Source organism: the organism of the source record quoted next, assembly GCF_019968955.1.
Source record: "MAG: Porospora cf. gigantea A chromosome Unknown PgA_NODE_92_length_42069_cov_336.395, whole genome shotgun sequence".
In the NCBI taxonomy this organism is placed as follows: Eukaryota; Apicomplexa; class Conoidasida; order Eugregarinorida; family Porosporidae; genus Porospora; species Porospora cf. gigantea A.
In genome coordinates this window covers 211-19,654 of record NW_027151972.1, presented here as the reverse complement: position 1 = coordinate 19,654, position 19,444 = coordinate 211, and the positions used below count along the sequence as shown (strand labels likewise).

The window sequence follows — 19,444 nt, the reverse complement described above, 5'->3', positions numbered from 1 at the left end:
CAGAGTTTCGCACTTGAGCCTCGTGCTACAATGAGTCTTCCGAATCTGCGGTAGGGTTCTTGAACTTTCCGAAGCTGGGCCCGTAGAGGCCCATGTCCGACAAGTTGAAGAACACCAGTTCAGCTGTCCTTTCGAGGCGTAGCAGGTAGCTGTGTCAAGTACTTTGAGGTCCCACGATAGCAGACGCTTGTAGCTAACCCGTTCCTTCTTGATGATGAGGAGTACTCTTAAGGTGGACGTTTGGTGAATCTTGGCGTTGACTTGCCGTTTGAGCGCGGCGAGCAACCTCATCATTCGTGGTTCGGAAGCGAAACAGATTCTTAGGGAGAAATTGTCACTCATTCGCAGTTCTTCGTGGTGACCGACCCACACCTGATTTCCCTTGTCCAGCAGGGACACCTTGTCACTTACGTATTCCACATCATGAAGCTGCGACGACATAATGATAATTGTCCGATCACGCTTGCAGGCCGCTAAGAGTCGCCAGATATCTTGCCTGGACCTGTCGTCGCACATAAGCGCGGGTTCGTCGATCACAACAATGGACGGATTCCCCATAAACGTTAGCATCACCATGAGATGGCGCCGTAGGCTATACGGCACATCACGTAGTGGAACGTCTGCTAGGTCGACCAGCAGCAGGTCATGTAGAACTTCCCTGGTGAATATTTTAGTCCACCACTTTGAAATACCAGTCATCGAAGCCATTAGATTGATCAGCTGTCGAGGCGTGAGGTGGAGGTATCGATCCTGAGACGCGTCCAGCCAGCGTATTCTTTGCGTCGGTGGGACCGGGACGACCGCTAAGTCCCTAGGCTGAAGTTCATCCGCCAAGATCCGCATTAGGGTGCGCTTTCCGCTCATATTGAGGCCAAAGATCGTGGTGACCTCATCTGCATTACACTGGAGCCAGATAGGGTTGATGATCGTCTTCCGCGTAGCCTTCGTACAGACGTGGGAGACGACGGAGTATTCGACGCCAGTAAACATTAGGCCGGGTCGGGATATCGGGTCTGTCAGTGTCATTCCCAGATGCTGCAGATGACGAGAGGATTTGAAGTAGCTGTTGATCTGCCGGTACTCAGAATCCACCACAGCGTTTTTTTGTTTGGTATCGGAGTGCTCTCGATGGCGTTGAAGCCATTGAGTCACTCCCGACCTAATCGCATTCTTGTGCTCCACCACAAGCAAGATAAGCCACCAGCCTCCGGCCATCAGGTAAAGCACTACGGTTCCTGGGCGGTGGATGTAGGTTAAGTCGTATTTCGTTCCCGTCAGAAGATCCACCACCAGAGGGATGTGGGGACACATAAATGTGGCTCTGCGTGAGAACGACTGATTGGACGCACAGTGTGAACCAGAAGCGGGTAACGTAGGTCAAGCTGATGTACAGGAGAGCTATGAACTCCGAAAATATAGCCAACAATGAGAAGGCCACCAACACATGCGTGCTGTCCACCATGAACCTGCAGAGGACGTAGATGATCGGGAATGACGCTACGTTGAACAGTACCACAGTGGACAGATACAGTCCCGCTGGCACGTTGGATACCATCAGTGGGGATGCCACGTACAGCATGCACTGGATCAGCAGCGTGGGCAAGAGGTCCCCGACGACGATCGATACCCAGTCGACGAAGTTCAGGCTGCCAGCCCTACGCTCCAATGGGCCCGTATGCCTGCGTGGCTGATGAGTAGATGTCCCACTTTCGCTGGAACTGCCACGTCACGATGACAAGGACGGGCGACAGGCCAACTAAGAGCACCGAGAAGCTGAAGTAGTCGAAATTCTGTTTATGAATGTACGCAGGGCCTACCGTGAGGAGCAGTCCTAGAAAGTTGCTCTGGGGCCGATTGAAATAAATGTACTCCAATGTGGGCCATCCCATCATATTGTGGCTGCAGACGTAATGCACCGCCCACGCGGCAGGGAACGCCCAGGTGTAGACCTGGGAGTTGTGCCAGAAAGTGTTGATGTCGAGCGCAATTACGTGCAGTTTCTTGCTCTTCGCGAGATAGGAACTAACGTCGTCCACCCGATGCAGCTTTAGTCCGAGCCTATCGAGGATTTTCGCCGAGCATTTAAAGTCCTTCGCGGCAGGCACTATTGCTGCGTCTGCTGGCAGCTTGTCCCACGGGTAGGGTCCCAACAGAGTCACCGCATGGCCACCTGTAGTTGTGACGGGCACCAAGGTCCACTCGTAGACCAGCATCACCAGAACGAAGCTGAAAAGCTGGAAGACGAATACGACTCTGTGCTGCTGCAGGTACTTGAAGTGGGAGAAAAGGTGGTGTTTGAACTGGCTCATTCCGTTAGCGAAGGAACCTGACTTCATCTTCGGAAGGTGCGACCTGTCGAACTGTGCAGCACCGTCAATGAAAGCGAAAGTGCTTAGAGATTTGAAGCCGGAGGACAAGTCACGAGACATTTGGTTGGAGCAGAGGAGCTGGGAGTCGTAGAGGTCGGATATGTATGGGATAACATTATTGGTAACTGAAACCGCGAGAGCCTCGTTCCCCAAGCGAAATACTTTGGGTAGACTGGTGTCTGATTCCACCCCGACGTCCACCGTCAGATTGATCACCGAAAGCAGGGTGGAGTCTTCGATGGAGGCGCATTGGTTGACGAAATCCGTCAGACATGCCTCCTGCCGAAAGGTGCATTGGACCACATAGCCCACATTAAGATTCTGTATGATCGATCAGCATGCTTGACTCACGAGGCTACGAACATCATTTGTCTGGAATTGCGTATAGCCGTCTCGAAGGAAGACGAGCTTAGTGTTGCTCCGAGATGAAACGTGCACAGGCAGCCGGCGAAGAGCCTTTGTCGTGATTAGAATTGCTACGTCCTCGTTCCTCAGATGGTCGATGACCCGCATGCACCGACTTACGAAGAAGGGATCGAGTCCCTCAAACGGTTGGTGCCATGCCACAACCTTGGGCCAGCCAACTAAGGAGCAGGCCAATGCTACGATCTTCCTTGACGCCCATGAAAGGTTGCGAATATTTTGGTTCGCCAGTTTTTGAATCCCAAAGAGGACGAGGAGTGTTCTGATTCCCGACGCCTCCGAACTGCGGGGCAGGCCCTTGAACACTGCTACCATTCGCAGGTGTTGTTCCACCGTCATGTGATTCATCAGCCGGATATGCGAGTCGAAGAAGCCGCATTCGTAGTTGGTGCCTAAGACAGCCTTACCCAGACATACGACATCCCCAGCGGAAGGCCGTAAGATTCCAGTTGCTAGCTCGTGCACTGCTCGTACCCCACACTTGGAGTCGCCAACCACATAAGCCACCGCCCCAGCCTCAACTGCAAGGTTGAATTGGTAGACAGAGTTCTGGTTGACGGAGTTGGAGGCGTAGGTCACAGACACGAACTCTAGGTTGAACCACCCGTGGGAGTCCTGGCCTTCCGAAGTTCGTCGTAGTCGTAAATGTCCTCGATCCGGCCAAGCAATGAGTGTGAGAGTGAACAGGAGGCAGATGAATGCGCTCTGCAGGGTGTAGACGTAACCCGGACGGAGTTGATGCAACGGAGTGCTATTGATGCCTATCAAGTACCTTAATGCCGGCGCTATCGTGGCGGTCGGGGAGAGTAAGAGCGTGGCGTAGACTCTGGTCTTCGAGGGACTCTCGATGTTCACCGCACACATGATTACCAACTGGGTGGTCGTCGCCACAAGGGTGGCCAGGCTTACGAAGTACCGGTTCTCCAGGACACAACAGAGGAAGAGTACGAACATGAAGTTTTGCATCCCGGCCAAAAATGTGACGACGAACACCATTGAGACATCTGTGTTTCACGGTTCCAGATCTCACTGGCTGCGGGGAAAGGAATCTGCATCGTAAGCATCGTAATGAGGGACAAGAAAGCCTGCCACAAAGAGAAGAAGAGAAAGAAGCTGTAGATGAACTCGATTGCGCGTATATGTATCACTCGATGGCCCACATTCTGTAGCTCCACCACATGCTCCGTTATTAGAAGAGAGGAGGTGAGCCACAAGTAAACCCAAAGGCCGAAATGCCAATCTGAAGTGTGAGCCAGGTCAGCAGTGACGTCCACGCGGCCGCGTTTCATGGGAAATGCCGTTTCTAACGGTACTCTCGGTCCCCAAGTGAACCACATTGGAAACCTGGCGACCTCTTCCGAGGTCAGACTGTAGTAGCGTAGGTCCTCCATTGAACGGCCGGATTCGAAGGCCCCAGCGGCCTCGTCAATCATGTACGCCCAGAACTCATCGAGATGATCCATCGTCGTGCCTGAGAGGTAGGCATACAGCGCCGTCAGGAAGTTGGGAGCGCTGATTCCCATCAGACCAGAAGCTTACGTGTGTGCAAACACTTCCTGGGGTTTAAACTCAGAGGGCAGGTCGACGTCACCGGTGTCAGTGAACACTGTCCAAGGCCCTTTCTTGAAAATTTCCTTAGACGTGGCCAGCGCCAAGATTGACTCGATGAGGTCTTGGTCCGTTAACATGTTGAAAAGGGGGACTACTGGGTTATCCATCTAGCAGTTCCATACCACGCCGGTTGATCATCTCCGCAGTGCATTTAAGAAGGTCGTCGGTGACGTCTACATCTGCCCATTCGTCGTCGTAGCTCGTTCCACGAACGACAATCTCGATAAAATCTGCAGCTTGCTTTGTGCACGTTCGTTTCATATCATCCAACGGTCGGATGAGACTGTCAACGTCAGGAAAGGACAACATGATCAGTCTGCGTATCGCTAGCACGTTAGCTGTATCGAATAGAACAACCATTGCGCCGAACGATTGGAGCTGGAGTTCTAGGCTCGACCAGTTCGGGTTCTGATGGCACAAAGGCAGGTCGCCAGTAAGAAGTGCCTTCCAAATACTTCCGACCCGAGCCTGGTGACTGGTCAGTAGGAATTGATTCCACGTCGAGCAAAGCTCGTCATAGTATAGCCCTGGATACCGATCACGTGTAGCCTCATGGCAAATCATGCAGATGGAAGCCAAGTTCAATTGTAGGAGGTCACTTGCCATGTAGTCTGAGAACCGATCAGGGAAGCGCTTGGTAAGACCGCGGCGTCTCAGGAAGAGACCTTTCTCCCCTGCGATGATTAGCCTTTCGGGTGCTCACAATCGTTCAGCAGCGGACTAACGCCAGGCACGTCCTGGTTCGCCACCCAGGAGGAGTACATCAGTATGACTTTCATGGCGTCCATCGCCGTGAGTTCCGACATCTCCAGGGGCTGGCCAACCATGACACTCCCTATGCCCGAGAACAGAGCGGTATACGGATACTCCCTGACTGCAATTGCTTGGAGGTTCCGCACCACGAACTTGGTGGAGTGCATGAGCGTTACCTTCCACTTGTCAGTGGCGTTGGTGTCGAAGCCACTGAATACAATTCTCATACCCCAGTCTATGTCGAAGACATCGTGTGCTCACATATGTCGTCGGTGGACTCCGTAAATATTTTGGAGGCGTTAATGAACGGGAACTCACCGTCGGTTGGCGTTAGAGAGCTTGGATCTTCCACGGTATTTCCTCCCAGAATAAAACGGGACCACGATTCGAACCAAAACGCGAACTCGCAATCCAAATTGGCACCGCAAGGAGCGATCTGCGCCCTTTCGTGAATTTGAAACTCTCCTAACAACCAGAGAAGCCTATCTGCTGGACTCACCCTCGTCTGGTATCTCGAATTGAGCATACCTGGGGTGTGGAGTCAACCAGAAACCCACTATTGCATTGCATGCCATCTTTGAAGAACCATGTGACTCGCATTGGATCCTCCCCGAAAAGATTACTTCCATCGAACCATCGAACCCATTTCAGACTGTCATGCAGCTGATCGCTGAAGTAGCCGAGCGTTTTGCATTGCTTAGCCTCGCTCCCAAGGAAGTCGTCGGCCTCCACGTCCACCGGATGCAATACAGTCCTCGGTAGACAGAATACCATAGTGAAGAAGACTATCACCAAAACCTCGACCAGCACATGCCACTTGTGGTGGGACTTGAATCTGAAGTGGGCCTTCAAAAGACAACTTTGTCTTCGAAAGTTGCTTACAGTAACTTGTAACGTGGTAGCCCTGGGCTTCAGCATCGGGCTGAAGCTCTCGGCGGAGTCTGTGAGGATCAACGACGGTACTTGCTTATTCGGCCTCCGCCTCCGCCAGGATACTAGCCGGTCAGTTTTCGTTTTGTTGTAGTCGGAGTCGAGATGCCAGTCCGCCATCTCCACGTGGTGCATAGCAGAGTTGGAGGCTCGTGTTTTGCCGGAAGGATCAGTCGTGGGAGAGTTGATTGGGGAAGGGCCAGCTGAGAATCTAGATGAGGGTCTAGATGAGGGTCTAGCTGATGGTCTAGATGAGGTTCTAGCCAAGGGTCTAGCTGAGGGTCTAGATGAGGTTCCAGCTAATCTAGATGAGGGTCTAGATGAGGTTCCAGCTAAGGGTCTAGCTGAGGGTCTAGATGAGGTTCCAGCTAATCTAGCTGATGGTCCAGATGAGGTTCCAGCTAAGGGTCTAGATGAGGGTCTAGATGAGGGTCTAGATGAGGGTCTAGATGAGGGTCTAGATGAGGGTCCAGCTGTAAGGTTATCTGAAGTCATCGAATGGCCGAGAAATCCGACACAGTCATGTAAAAGGTAGATTACTGTATCTCCATTCAAGTCAGAAAATTACCCTCCTCCCATACGTGCTCCCACATTCAAAACACGTCACACTGCTGGCTCCCACATCGTTGCCCTTGTAGATGTACCTGTTCGAATTACGCTTTACACCAGCAAAATACGCATATGAACGACGACTTCGACATCGACTCAGTCTCGGAGATGGCGGCGGCCTTGATGTGCATATCCACCTTACTCTCTTTTCTGGTCCTCTTGATAGTTAATGGGGATCTCCTGATCCACTTTGATGGCTGCCGGCTAAATTGCCGGTTCAGCCAGCAATATAAAGAGCAAACCGCCACGAACATCGCAGCAGGCGTGGAAGAGCACATAAGATCGAAGCTGCGAGGTGAGCATCCACCCCACTTCCTGCCCACTCCCCTAAGCCGAAGCACGCTGCTGTCCGAAGTTCTGGGCGATGTGTCCTGGTCGCAGCCATGGTCTCAGCGGAGTGAGACCCAGGAATCGCAGGAATCGCAACGGCGAGCAGCATGGGCGGACTCCACATGGTCCTGCTCCCAATCACAGGAACGCGTGCTGGACGATATACCTCCGCTGGACTGCGTTAGGTTGAACTCCAGAGAAGTAGATTTCGATGCCACAGAGGCCGGTGCCGAAATGTACACCTTCTCTTCGCGTGATCTCGGAGTCTCTGGAACACTACAGACAGTGAGCACGTCCTTTGAGGTTGGAGGCGAGTGCCTGACAATCGTGATGGTCGAACGCTAATTTTTCCAAAAAAGTACTTTTTTGTGCGTTTACTGACGATTACGTGAACTGTGTTGCCATTTTGGATAGCTGGTGGGTTGGTGTTTACAAGAAAGATCAGACAAATACTTTTTAATGAGTTTGCGACTTTTCTCTCGCCTCGTCGGCGACTTTCATTTCTTGCTGCGTCTGGTCCTCCTCCGGGACGATTTCTCGGGTGTCAGTCGTGTAGCGGCGCAAACGAGGGAGTCTCGTGGGGGGTGACGCACCAAGGGAGAATGCGGGAGATGGGGAGGCTGTGGGACTTGGGAAAGAGGTTCTGGCCACCGAGAGAGGGGGCGGTCAAACGTTGAGAGCAATACCACAGGAGGTCTTCCCATAGGCCTTGGTAAAGGCATAGAGACTCGTTCGGTAAAGCGTGGAGGCGGTATCTGCTTGTAAGCAGGTCCAAGGCTTGGAGGGTACGCTGAGACCCTTGACGGCTGGGTTCGCCTTGAGTGAGCGCTAGCTAGATTGGCGCTAACCACTGGTGATGTGGTAGCTCGGGCTACGGGTTCTCCTGAAAGCTGAATGCGTGTGGTGGATTCAGGAGCTGGGGGTTGAAGAACCATCCTAGTGAGGCCCTTCTGGGGCGTAGGCTGCCCAGTGGGAACCCCCACTTCGGGTCTGGCCTGGCGTGCTGCGCATCGTACCTGGGACCTCACTTCGGGTCTGGCCTGCGGTACTGCAAGGCTTGAAGCAACCGGCAAAAATGAGCGAACTTCCGATCGAACCTCTGGAATCTGGGGAGGGTTAGCCAGAGGATAGTAGGCGGGCGGTCGCATAAGTCTAGAACCCGAGGCAGTTACGGCTGGTATAGCCCAACTCATTCTGGTAGTCACCATCTTAGGGGGGACTGGAACTCTAGGGCCTGGAGCAGATAATCGGTCTGGTGGGGATGGTCGGGAAGGCGGATGGGGAGGCTTGGCTGGGGCTACTCTATGGGGACTGGTTGTCCGGGGTGCTTCGGTATTGGGTACTTCAGAAATCTCGACATCCGCTTTGAGTTTCGGCGAAGGTTGAGGTCGGGCCACTCTATTGGACACTACAGCATCGACCCTTTTCGAGTCAGCATGGGACCTCGAGGGTTCGACAGTCGAAACGTTCGCAGGTGCCCCCTCGGTGTTCTGGGAGGCTGGATAGGATCCGGTACGAGTCTTTCTTTGCGACGCAAGTCGAAACTCAGGCTGTAGTCTCCGTTCTGTGGTAAGCGAGTTCTTCAAAATAGGCCGAGTGGGAGATGGTAGAGTGGGGGTCGTAACCAAGTCAAACTTAACACTCTTCTTTTTGCAATCTCGCTGGCATGACGTTTCGGTCCTGTGGTCGGACCACCGCAGGAGTGGATGAATACTACTCAGACTGTTGAAGAACGTACACGTCTGAACTACCTCATCAGCCCACAAGCCATCCTCAAATTGTTCGCCCACCACGATTCGTCCCGCGTCGCATTCCCAGGAATCCGTCGTTTCCTGCTTCCAAGCCACGTTAACCCGCTTGCTGATTACATTGCTCACACCTCCATCCACCGGTGCACATTTCGTCTCGAGGAACTGCACGCTCTTTTGGCACCCCCAATTGTACCGCATCATCAGATACACCAATGCCACGTAAGGAGCGCGGTCATACCCATTATAGCTGGCAATCACCACAGAATCTCCTCGCGTTAATCGGCTCTCGATGAAGTTAAATAGTCCCGATGATAGCGTCTCCCATAGGAACAAAAAGAAACCAACTTGACTGTTTTCGTCATCGATGTCCTTCTCGAATGGCGTGGCCAACCACATGATCTCGAGGTCCGGGACGTCGAGGTTTGACTCCACAGTGTCCGTATCCTCTCGTCGCAGACAGCTGATGATGCCCGATACCTGGTTTCCTTCAATAAAGTCCACATCCAAGACTGAGGCTATATTTCCAATGTAAAGTCCATCTTTGATCTGTGGTACCCATACCGCAGTCTCACCTTTATCGATTCAAACCATTCGTCCTCAAGGTCAGAGTAGTCGTCATCGACAATAGCCTGCATGAATTACCGATTAACGCTCACCATGACTCAGGATGAAGTTGTCTGAACTTCCAAAGGATGTCTCAACTTTGGTTGGAATCGTGCTGACCGTCATCGGCGCTAGTATCATGGCCGCTGGTTCCGTCTTCACTAAGAAAGGGATAGAACAGCACGCTATGTTGACGGGAAGACTTCGCATGTACCCAGTGTCAAGTCCCACCTGGGCTGTATCTCAGGCAGCCTACCTCTTCGGTGTCCTCGTACACTTTGCGGCTCTGGCTTTCGCACCCGCCAGTGTCTTGGCCCCTACGAATAGTGTGGGTTTGGTCGTGAACGCCCTTATGAGTGCCGTGAGTTTCGGGATGTCGGGCAACGCAGATAGTCCTCCACGAGCCCGTGACTGTTTCAGCTGTCGCTGGCATATGCGGGATCTTGGTTGGTCTGACAATGTGTGGAGCCGCAGGGTTCCTTCCTCACGGGGGACAAAACCCTGATGTCTCAGGCATAGATTCATGGTCGGATCCCTGGTTTCTGGTATTCCTGGGCGTTGTGTTGGCTTCCGTTACACTAGGGCTAGCTATGGTGACCACATACGAATCGATGTGGGAGAAGTATTTCTGGGGTTCACAATTCAGCACCCATGTGAGAGCGTACGTCAGTAATGGGCAGTAAACACAGCGGACACACTGAAGCTCCGTTGCCTGGTTACTCACCCGCGTCCAGGTCGGACGTTGTGTGTTGCGGTGTGCACATTTCGCCGCCAGACTTCACACGCGGAGCAGAAGGATTTCCGTTGTGGGTGGGCATTATATACGGAGTGATGGCCGGTGTTGTGGGGTCTTTCGTGGTGCTGGAGCTGAAGGAGTTTCTGGCTGTGGTCACCGGTTCCGCTCCGTGGGGTAGGTTCCAATTGTATCTTTCCCTGGGCATCCTGGTGGCCTCCACTCTGGGTTCCAATCATATGCTCTCTCTAGGGCTTAGCCGCGGCAAGGCTATGATTGTTATTCCGACCTACTACGTGTCGTGGACGTTATGTGGCACCCTTGGAGGAGTGACAAAGTTCCACGAAGGTCAGAATCTCACACGGCTTCAGCTGTCGTTGATGTGTGGGGGTGTTTTGTGCACTCTCCTGTCAGTTTTGCCTCTGGCTGTATCTGATCTGAGCCGTTTGTCAAAAACGATGGCCCGCATTCTCCGGATTGCAGACTCCAAAGGCGAAGCAGCTCCAACACGCACATTGGGCCTACCGCTGTCACTGGCAATGGTCACTCTTGAAGGCATGGCTGGCAAGGGAAGAGAACCACGCTGTAGGTTGTTTTGGTAGGAGTTCACTCAGATACACCTCTAATGACCAAGGCCTATTCCTTAGAGTTCCCCCGACTCCAGACCCGACAGAAGCAAGCAGTGCTGTCTGCACACGGATGAAGCTGTTCAAACTGATCTTGCTGTTGTGAATCTGAAAGTTCAATTTATGCTGCGCGAGGTAGCTGTGCCCGGCGGTGTTACCGCTTTGGAAGCGGAGGATTTCTCTGCTGTGGCGTACTTCGAAACTGCGTTGGAAACAGTGCCGTTGGAGAAGCTGGAGAAAATCTTGCAGACAGCTCAAACGAAGGTTCAATCCGTGCTCTATGAGATTGTCAACCAGCAGTACCCAGACCTGGTAAATCTCAGTGAGCAGCTCAAGATCCTAGACCTTTCTGCCGTGGGGAAGGTCGAGGCCTCTATCAGTTTGGCAAGCGGAGGGGTCCGTGACATCCTAAGAGCCGCGACCGAGATCCAGTCTTCCTTTAAGGACTTGGCATCTGAGTATCAGCAACTGACGTCCCAAGCTCGAAAGGTGCAGTTAAGGCTGGAATCGGACTGTTACCTGGGGGAGCTTGAAGCAACGCTCAATTTGTTAGACGAATCTTCAAACATCGCCCATCTCGAGAACGCTGCTCGCCTGCTGCACCACTGTATCCGCGCGGATAGAGCCCAGAGTGAACCGTATGCCCTCTTGGAGTCCTACAGAAGGACCGTCCTCTCTCACGTCAGCACGGCCGCGCGGTCTCTCGGCTCAGATCCAAAGCAGTTGGGTTCACTTTGGCGCTCAGCCACATTGTTGGGCGCGTCAGCAAAGTTGGTACAGGACCTCTCGACTCTATGGGTGGAAAAGCCAACTTCTGGAGACGGATTGTCTGGCTTCGTGGATTTCCTCCGCCAGTCCAAAGCACGGCACTTTTCTGAAGATGCTTTATTTTGGCAACTCTACTCTCGCGCCGCTGTTTCCGAAGAGCCGGCTATGTTGGGCCTCAGATGTGTGGCCGCCCCAACAGTGAAACAGGCAGCTGGTGCCTTTGAAGGAGTGGTGAGCGGCCTGTTTGATAGTCAACACAGATTAGCCCTCACACCCCTACGGATTTCTGGAAGTCCTACTCAGTTGCTAGAGGTTATATTGCCTGCGTCCTGACAAAAGAACGCACGCTGTACCCTGACAGCCAGCACGCAATTCCGGCCTGTGTAGCCGAGGAGTTGAAGTCACTCGAAGACCTGTGGTTGACGGATGTTGCGGTGTCAATCCATCTCCACGAGGCCAATGACCGTCTCACGCAGGCTTGGGATAGATTTGGGGAGTCAAAGCCCAATCTCAGAGTGGTATCATGGCTTGACATCGCATCAGATGTTGTTACGGGATCCGAGGTAACGTGCTGGTCTCCCGCCGGCACCGTGCTTTCCGAGATCTTGTCACTTCTGAGATCTAAAGCGGCTGACGGCAGGGCTTTGCTGAGTTCCTGTATTCCTCGAGTGATTAGAGGGTGCTGTGAGATGATCTCTGCTCAATGTGAGCATCTCACGTCTCAAAAAACTGTCGACGCTGTCCTGATGGGTTATCTTTATGCAGACGCCGCAATGACGCAAGCAGCACTCGCCCCCGGAGACCTCATAGAGTTCGCCATGAGAGAGTTGCTGCACAAGCCCAGCCCAGACGAGCTGGAAGCTCACATGGCGCCTCTCATCGCAGTTGGCAAAGAACTTGGCGACGTGCTGGACACCATAGGAAAAGCAACCACCCAGCAGCTGCTTGCAGGCGTCTCGGAGGTCCTCCTGGGTGCATTAGCCATACCGAAGCTCTATGTCCTTACCGGCAAGTCAGCTCCAACGAAAGTCTCAGCGTACGTCCCCCATCTGTTGGAGCGCGTGAGGCACTACCTGCACGTCATGACGAGTGAAGCGATTTTACGGCCTGAGGTCTACGACCCGTGGGTGGAGACGGCCATTAAGCTGACTGTAGATGAGTATGCTGCCGTGGTTAGAACTGTGCAGGACACCAGCCACCGCCACGACTCCACCCAGCGACGGCTTAAAGGCGGAGAAAGGGACGTATTCAAGATCTGGAAGCAGCTGGATCTCGACATCTCCGGCGTCATAGAAGACATCCTCGACATGCGTGACGACCTGGATGTTCAGATCCTCGAGACGCTGAGATCGAAATTCTCTAGCTGAACAAAGTCACGTTTTTAATACAAATGAATTCAAACTCATCCAGTGAACTGTTCTGCAGTGTAGGACTAAGCTCCACCCCGCAACCTCCAGGTGAGAGTACAGACGAAAATGTCGTTAGAGTTAAGAATCTCGATACGGGAGAGGAGGTGGCGGTGAATGTGACCAGCATTGATTCACATCCAATATTTGCTCACGAAGTCGACGATGAGGATCATTTTCTACGACGGAAACGCGTTTCGAGGATAGATATCGCCGACTTCGCACCTTGCAAGAAACGAGATCGAATGCGGCGGTGGATGCTCTCGAATCTACGGCCTATGCGACACCCGCTGGAGATCATGAGTCATAAGCCGAGCATGCCTTCTGTGTGGACGGCAGCTGCCTGCACCACAGGACGCTGTGTGTCAAAAAACTTCGAGCCCTTCAAAGATTTTTGGCTTGTGAGGAGGTTGCAAGCTCCACAGTGCATTTGGGCACTGGCCATGGATCAGGAAGGGGTGTGGCTGGCCGCAGGGACGCAGGACGGTACGATCAGCCTCTGGAAAGTCAAACGCAACGCGGTTGGTGGACTCTTCAACGACGATCCCGATATCAGTTTGACTGGCCACTCAGGACCTGTGGTACACATTGAATTCTCAAGGGGGACGCGAAAACGAATGGCGTCGGCGTCGTTTGACAAAACCATTCTCATCTGGGACTTGGATGCTGGTCGGCACGCCGTGAATCTCATCTACTGCTCAGACTACCCTTCCGCAGTGGTATTCAACCCCCACAACGACTCCGAAATTGTTGCTGGTTTCCTCGACGCCACGGTACAGGCGTGGAGGATGAACCCTGAGAGAGCTGAGGCCGACATGCAGGAGTACCTTCGAATCCCCGATCTCGTTACGTCGCTATCCATCAATCCCGGCGCCACCCTCATGGCTGTGGGAGTCCGCAGCGGCAGAGCGATATTATACTACTACCCTTCCTACCGTTTCTTGGCCGAAATTGATTGCAGGCGACCGGGGCGAACCAATCGTAAAGTCACCGGCTTCGATTGGTCAGACGAGTGGTTGGTGGTCACGACGGCAGACTCCAGGATATCTGCCGTCAGCATTAAAGAGCTCTCGGTAGTGAAGCGCTTCCGAGGTCACACTCAGAAGAGGTCGATGCTCAAGGGAGTTCTCAGCCCTCGATCTGGCTTGCTAGTCGCTGGATCGGAGACGGACGAGGTATACGTCTGGCCCCTGCTCTCGGCTTGCAAAACAGAGGACACGTATCAAGCTTGTACCTTAACCGAGGCGACCAACGTTACCTGCTTGTTGGTGGGTCCTGTTCCCTTTCTGAAGTTCGCTTTGGAAGAGATTTACTGCGTGCTGGGCCGGTCACTGCATGGAGGTGGAACGTTGAAGAAGGACGGCCAAGCGATCCTCAGCAGCGCGACAGGAACTTTAGAAGCGGTAGTGGTTGCAACTCGAAATGGACGTGTTCTCTTCTATATTAACATGGGATCCCGACTCTACAGATGGCCTCCCGACTCGACTACACAGATGGGTTCCCGATTCTATATCAATTCAGTTTTCAGCGAGCTGACCTCCACTACAGAGAGAGGCGTCAGGATCAAACATAACGCTGTTGCCACTGGCAACGTCAACCAAGCCACAGTGTGCAGACGAACACAGGCTATGAGCACGCCACCCTCCATCAGCTCCGGTAGCCTCGCAAAGAGTTCAGAGGTGGCTCTGGTGCGGCTCGTATCCATGTCCACGAATACCAGCTCCGCACGATGCATATCTGGGATCTTGCCCAGGAGAAATTGCCGGACGTATGTCATCTGGGCCAGCCAAGCAGGCTTGTCAGTGTCAGTGGCGATTTTCCACGAGGCCACGAACTCCAGGTAGACTGCCAGGATGGTTCGGAGATAGTCACGTAGTGGTTCAGTGATAACCTTGTTTAGGGAGTGTGTTCTCATGATCTGTGCTTCAAGTCCACGTTGGAGTGTAAGCCGGTCGAGTTTGGTAAGGCTGGTTGTACGTAAGAGCGTCAGACCAGTGGTTACCTCTGTGGCAGGTCCCACACCTGTGAAGGCGGTCCAGATATCACCGTTCTTAAAGTTCCAAAACTCATTCCCCGAGAGTAAAGGAACAGATCCACCTGTGGTAACGTACACCGCTCCCTGTGTGAGCACCATGTCTACTCTGGAACGAGCTAACTGGGTCTGGGCGTCAGAGGCATCAATGTAGGGCAATGAGGACGTCACGGTACCTCCAGCAACCCGAAGACGGGGCGTAACCAGCTCCAGCCCGACGCCCACTATTCCAGGGTAGCATAGGGCATAAGATGATAATGCTGGTCCCTTGAACCCGGTTCCCAGCAAAATTACGGCTTGGGATTCGTCGGGAAGAAGTGGGGCTACCATGGAGCACCAAAGAACGGCTGCGTCTATCGGTGACCCTTGCTTCCTGCTCAACGTCATTATTGGCGGCTGGACATTGACGACACCCCCAAAACAGGACTTCACAAGCGAGAGTGACTGATACAGGTGGGTTACGGCCTCCACGGTATGCTCTGTGTCGACGAAGAGCGCCTTAGACATCGCGGTGGCAGTTGGAATGAGGGACCACAGATTAACCTGGTCTCCCATTACAACCATCGCGCTGCTCGGAATAGAGGCCTTTCCTAGTCGTTTGCCTGCTATCTTACTTATTAGAGAAGCCCGAGTTGCATCCGGAGGTAGCAGAACCGCCTCTGAGGGGTCGATGGTTTGGCGGATACGTAGTGGCACGCTCTGGGGCGTGCTCGACCCCTCGCTTGCCTCCAGATTGATGGCAATTGACGGAACCAGGTTGACATCCAACTCTATGGAGGGCGCGGAGAAATTGCCAACCACAGGTGTGAGAGCGCCGGAGAAATTTACTTGCTGCGGACTGGCCTGTGCAATGTCCATCAACGACAGCCGCGTCCACCCTACCAGTTCCGAGGTCACTGACCCCTGGAGCCATAGGAGCAGCGAGATGCCCTCCTTGACGAGCTTGTGCTTCTCTGCCTCGCTTGGCCGCCAAACACCGGCGAGATCCGGCAGCGTGATGGGCAGAGTCACGATCAACGGGTCAGGAAACGGTGAAGCTAGGTGGTCAGCAGTGAATCTGGCTGGTTCCGCCTGTGCGTGATCTACGGTCGGAGATGGAAGCACTACTGGGATTGAAGTGTCAGCGGAGTAGCTCCCTTGGATGAGCTCAACGCGAACGCGCTGATCAAACCGAGGAAGCACCGCCAAAGAGTTCAACGCCGCCACTCGTACTTCGCAGGCGAAGAAATTCAACCTCGGGCGGTCTGCATAAGGTATAGTCTGGAAGACCGCCGGCAGAATCGGGACGTAGAAGGACGACTGGAATGCCCACTCTTGGCCATCAACAAGTACGCCCTCCAGTGGCGTCCCAGTCAGAGGGGTCGCATCCAAAACAGACACAGGGCACTCCACCTCAAGCGCCTCGATGGCTGACATCAGAGAGCACACGCCGCGAGCGACAAGAGCTTTACCCTTCATGAGTTTCACGGTGAGGGAGGTGAGTTTGAGGTCGGTAACGGTTCCACTGCGGATAAGGATGGGCTTCGGTTCCTGGAAGGTAAATGCATGCTCTTCGATGGTTTGACTCTCAACACAACGGATAGTTTTCTGCGTCAGAGGATGATTAACTTCGATAGCGACGTGCACGGGAACGTCCTCTGATCTCAGTTTCCCCAGCAACAGAGCATCCTCGGTTGAGAACAGTGAGTCGCTTTTGGAAGACTTGTCTGCCAGTGCTGTCTCTTGCAGTGCAAAGTGTGCCGGTCCTAGGACTACCAAAAGGTCATACACCTCCTCGAAGAAGAAGGCGAAACCTACGCCGCAAGCCTCGCGACCATCCATGCCTCGAAGCGACAAGGCTTGTCTGACTGACCCTTCCGCCACAGTACTCAAGGCCAATGTAGTCCTTCCTAGCAGCCTGTTCACTGAACCTATGGCCCAAGCCGAGACTCTCAGCCCTGTGGAGTCAAGAGAAACGTTGGGAAGTCGAACTTCGAAGTGTCCTGGGCTGGAGGTCTGCAACCCAAGCTGAGACCCCAGCGGTGTGATGTACACTGGCTTCAACATCGCAGTCCCGAAACGCTCCAGCTTCGCGGATGCGGTTCTCACGCAGACTCCGGGATCGCCGTGGAGCACTCTAGCAAGGTGGGAGCCTTCCCGCTCCCCACACTGCACATAGAACTCTTCTACGGCGTGTCCAACATCGAACTCTGAGTCTGAATCGTCGTCTAGACTCACGAAGGAACACAGCGGAGTCGACTTCCTCCAGCAGCTCTAGGGAAATGTCCTTAAGCTTGCATGCGAATCTCCGGATGTCTCCTGAGGGAGGCCGGTGTTTTGAGATGTCCCCGAACTCGCCAAGAGTCACAAGCGGCAGAGATAGCATTCGGGATGGCTGAATTTCCTCTTCGGTTGGAGCTCACCATGGTCGTTCGCCGTTCGCAGTGTGCTTTCCATTGCACATGTGGTTGTGGATTTTCAGGATCCTGGGGGTGCTAGGAGTGAAGGACAGCACTGCTCTTGAGTACTGTACAGCATTGCTGTGCGCTGAGTAAGCATTGAGGTCTTCTGATTACAGACTAGGAGACGCCATTGACATTGCCAACGCACCCGCCTCGTTTTCGAGGGCGACGCTAGCTGCGTGCAAAAAGTGTGCATCGGTTCCCGATGCGCCCACAACTCTAGCCATTGAGGAGAAAAACGCGTTGACTTTGTTTAACGACAGCCTTCCCAAGATTTTCTTTCCCGTTCTCCCAGCAGAAGCAAAAACTTCTAAATCAGCGAAGATTCAACTTTTCCTGCGAGGGGACATCCCTGCGCCAAACCTCTCTGAGTGTGTTACGGAGACCGTGATGGGCACCACCCAGCAATTCGTGCGTGTGTTCACGGACCTGGTGATTCGGATTCCCGAGGATTTTATAGACACCTCAATGCGCCGCCCTGCAGTGAAGAAACCCCGGTACTTCCCAATGCGGTGGGTGCTCACGAACCCGCTGCTGTTCCACAACCCAACCAGCGCTAACATTTTCAAGGAGGAGTCCTTTTCATTTTGGCTACCCACTTCGAGGGTGACAGCTGGCGATATGGTAGCATTCATTCACGTGGAATCCAGAAAAGAGCCACAAACGATCGGCCAGCTGCCGGCAAACCTGGTAATGCCCTCGTCCTTGATGAATGAGTTTCGGTCTTATCAGATGAATCATCTGAGATCGGACATTGTAAAGGCTTTCACGGCACCGGGGTCGTCTCTGAAGTGGGATTCAGTACCATCGAAGAAGGTAAAGGTCCCCAGGGCGCTAAAAGGTAAGAAGCCTTTGATAACAGTGGAGATGGAAATGGATGATGTCGCAAAGAACATCATAGGTGACACTGAGGCCGAAAAGATGTACAATTTCCTTCGAGATTTCATAAACGTCAGAGTCTACTGTAAGGCAGATATCTATGCTGGGTTGTCTGCCGACGCAAAGAGGAAAGTGCGTGACATCAAGGACAATATCCCGATGTTCGAAGAATTCCTTGGAGTGTTAAGGAAACGGCTCAAAGCCATCGCATCAGCCACCGAAGGCAACAAGCGAGAGCAGCTCGACGACTACGCAGCCCAAGTGATGACGGACGCGCTGGACCGTCTCCAGCACGCGCGCACCAACCAGGCGGATGTGGATCTGTGTGTAGACCTGGCTCGCGACCGTATGGGAGGTGGGATATCTGGATACCGAGGCGGTTTGCGTGACGTGTCAGGCATTGGCAAGTCGATGATTCTGTAGTGAACCGTATACAGAGGCGCGATTTAACGTTTCTATAATACCAGCTCCGTTTCCAGGTCATCAATCCTCTTCTTCAAATCGACAGCACTCAGACGTATACCATCGAGGCTTTGTTGGTGCAGATTCAGTGTCTCGACAATCGATACCACCGCCTCAGGATACTTCTTCGTTGTAGCGCCGTTCAAACTCAGCTGAAGCTCTGCTGTCTGGTCCTCTAGGATGGACACGTCGTTGCTGAGTCGATGCGCTGCGCTTATGAGAGTATTCTCCCCCTCAGTGGGGCTGATTTGCTTATTGAGCTCGTCTATGGCTTGGTCCAAACCCCTAGATATGGCTTGTTGCTGCACGTAGTGCTGGTCAAGCATTCGGTCGATTTGAATTTGGCGAGCAATTATCGCTTCTTGCTGGCTCTGCAGGCCTTTTATCTTCTTGCTATGGAGATGGAGTTCGGCGTCGAGAGTCATTGCAGTGCCGGCGTACTTCTTAAACGCAGTGGCTTCTTTCTGCGCGCGTAGACTGAATCCTCTTAGAACGTCCTCAAGCTTATCACATAGAAGGGAATCCAGTGCCTGACTTGGGGCTTGGATCCCGAACGTGCTCGTCCCAGTCGAAGATGCAGCTCCGAAGAGACTTCCTGCTGCTGGTGAGGATGATGCAGCTCCGAAGAGACTTCCTGTAGCCGTCGAAGTCGAAGATGCAGCTCCGAAGAGACCTCCTGCTGTCGCCGATGACGATGAAGCGGCTCCGAAGAGACCTC

General features: G+C 53.3%; 9 protein-coding genes across 21 annotated transcripts; 5 read left to right on the top strand and 4 right to left on the bottom strand.

The window, feature by feature from the left end:
• Window positions 1–25: 25 nt before the first annotated feature.
• KVP18_003452 (uncharacterized protein) lies at window positions 26–6,221 on the bottom strand (the record flags this gene model as incomplete). Of its 7 annotated transcripts, XM_067955201.1 has the most annotated exons (12): window positions 26–149; window positions 176–1,321; window positions 1,350–1,679; window positions 1,708–1,790; window positions 1,818–2,690; window positions 2,721–3,796; window positions 3,823–4,304; window positions 4,332–4,497; window positions 4,526–5,077; window positions 5,107–5,391; window positions 5,418–5,684; window positions 5,714–6,221. In XM_067955201.1, 12 exons carry the CDS (start codon window positions 6,219–6,221, stop codon window positions 26–28), a joined length of 5,892 nt encoding a protein of 1,963 aa, XP_067805680.1. The 7 variants fall into 7 exon arrangements, with proteins under 7 accessions (XP_067805680.1, XP_067805683.1, XP_067805684.1 ...); XM_067955204.1 differs by lacking the exons at window positions 1,350–1,679; window positions 1,708–1,790; window positions 1,818–2,690; ... (5 more) ...; window positions 5,418–5,684; window positions 5,714–6,221 and having other exon boundaries at window positions 176–1,311; XM_067955205.1 differs by lacking the exons at window positions 26–149; window positions 176–1,321; window positions 2,721–3,796; ... (4 more) ...; window positions 5,418–5,684; window positions 5,714–6,221 and having other exon boundaries at window positions 1,656–2,429.
• A 546-nt stretch (window positions 6,222–6,767) lies between these two features.
• On the top strand, window positions 6,768–7,370 carry KVP18_003460 (uncharacterized protein; the record flags this gene model as incomplete). Its single annotated transcript, XM_067955220.1, has 1 exon — window positions 6,768–7,370. The coding sequence occupies one exon, from the start codon at window positions 6,768–6,770 to the stop codon at window positions 7,368–7,370; it is 603 nt and encodes a 200-aa protein (XP_067805699.1).
• A 152-nt stretch (window positions 7,371–7,522) lies between these two features.
• On the bottom strand, window positions 7,523–9,411 carry KVP18_003465 (uncharacterized protein; the record flags this gene model as incomplete). Of its 2 annotated transcripts, XM_067955226.1 has the most annotated exons (3): window positions 7,897–8,028; window positions 8,054–9,322; window positions 9,349–9,411. In XM_067955226.1, 3 exons carry the CDS (start codon window positions 9,409–9,411, stop codon window positions 7,897–7,899), a joined length of 1,464 nt encoding a protein of 487 aa, XP_067805705.1. The 2 variants fall into 2 exon arrangements, with proteins under 2 accessions (XP_067805706.1, XP_067805705.1); XM_067955227.1 differs by having other exon boundaries at window positions 7,523–9,322.
• A 32-nt stretch (window positions 9,412–9,443) lies between these two features.
• KVP18_003455 (uncharacterized protein) lies at window positions 9,444–10,815 on the top strand (the record flags this gene model as incomplete). Of its 3 annotated transcripts, XM_067955212.1 has the most annotated exons (4): window positions 9,519–9,740; window positions 9,769–10,040; window positions 10,069–10,697; window positions 10,727–10,815. In XM_067955212.1, the coding sequence occupies 4 exons, from the start codon at window positions 9,519–9,521 to the stop codon at window positions 10,813–10,815; spliced, it is 1,212 nt and encodes a 403-aa protein (XP_067805691.1). The 3 variants fall into 3 exon arrangements, with proteins under 3 accessions (XP_067805692.1, XP_067805691.1, XP_067805693.1); XM_067955214.1 differs by lacking the exons at window positions 9,519–9,740; window positions 9,769–10,040 and having other exon boundaries at window positions 10,211–10,697; XM_067955213.1 differs by lacking the exons at window positions 10,069–10,697; window positions 10,727–10,815 and having other exon boundaries at window positions 9,444–9,884.
• A 46-nt stretch (window positions 10,816–10,861) lies between these two features.
• Window positions 10,862–12,873, top strand: KVP18_003457 (uncharacterized protein; the record flags this gene model as incomplete). 2 transcript variants are annotated; one of them, XM_067955216.1, is made up of 3 exons in its annotated part: window positions 10,862–11,737; window positions 11,767–12,211; window positions 12,272–12,873. In XM_067955216.1, 3 exons carry the CDS (start codon window positions 10,862–10,864, stop codon window positions 12,871–12,873), a joined length of 1,923 nt encoding a protein of 640 aa, XP_067805695.1. The 2 variants fall into 2 exon arrangements, with proteins under 2 accessions (XP_067805695.1, XP_067805696.1); XM_067955217.1 differs by having other exon boundaries at window positions 11,767–12,873.
• Window positions 12,874–12,896: 23 nt separating this feature from the next.
• Window positions 12,897–14,151, top strand: KVP18_005067 (uncharacterized protein; the record flags this gene model as incomplete). The annotated part of the gene is made up of 2 exons (XM_067949410.1): window positions 12,897–14,093; window positions 14,125–14,151. The coding sequence occupies 2 exons, from the start codon at window positions 12,897–12,899 to the stop codon at window positions 14,149–14,151; spliced, it is 1,224 nt and encodes a 407-aa protein (XP_067805716.1).
• Window positions 14,152–14,419: 268 nt separating this feature from the next.
• KVP18_003468 (uncharacterized protein) lies at window positions 14,420–17,309 on the bottom strand (the record flags this gene model as incomplete). Of its 2 annotated transcripts, none has more annotated exons than XM_067955231.1 (2): window positions 14,420–17,139; window positions 17,162–17,309. In XM_067955231.1, 2 exons carry the CDS (start codon window positions 17,307–17,309, stop codon window positions 14,420–14,422), a joined length of 2,868 nt encoding a protein of 955 aa, XP_067805710.1. The 2 variants fall into 2 exon arrangements, with proteins under 2 accessions (XP_067805710.1, XP_067805711.1); XM_067955232.1 differs by having other exon boundaries at window positions 14,420–17,133.
• A 76-nt stretch (window positions 17,310–17,385) lies between these two features.
• On the top strand, window positions 17,386–18,687 carry KVP18_003451 (uncharacterized protein; the record flags this gene model as incomplete). The annotated part of the gene is made up of 2 exons (XM_067955199.1): window positions 17,386–17,474; window positions 17,502–18,687. The coding sequence occupies 2 exons, from the start codon at window positions 17,386–17,388 to the stop codon at window positions 18,685–18,687; spliced, it is 1,275 nt and encodes a 424-aa protein (XP_067805678.1).
• Window positions 18,688–18,719: 32 nt separating this feature from the next.
• KVP18_003453 (uncharacterized protein) lies at window positions 18,720–19,151 on the bottom strand (the record flags this gene model as incomplete). Of its 2 annotated transcripts, none has more annotated exons than XM_067955208.1 (1): window positions 18,720–19,151. In XM_067955208.1, one exon carries the CDS (start codon window positions 19,149–19,151, stop codon window positions 18,720–18,722), a length of 432 nt encoding a protein of 143 aa, XP_067805687.1. The 2 variants fall into 2 exon arrangements, with proteins under 2 accessions (XP_067805687.1, XP_067805686.1); XM_067955207.1 differs by having other exon boundaries at window positions 18,720–19,052.
• Between the last annotated feature and the right edge of the window lie 293 nt (window positions 19,152–19,444).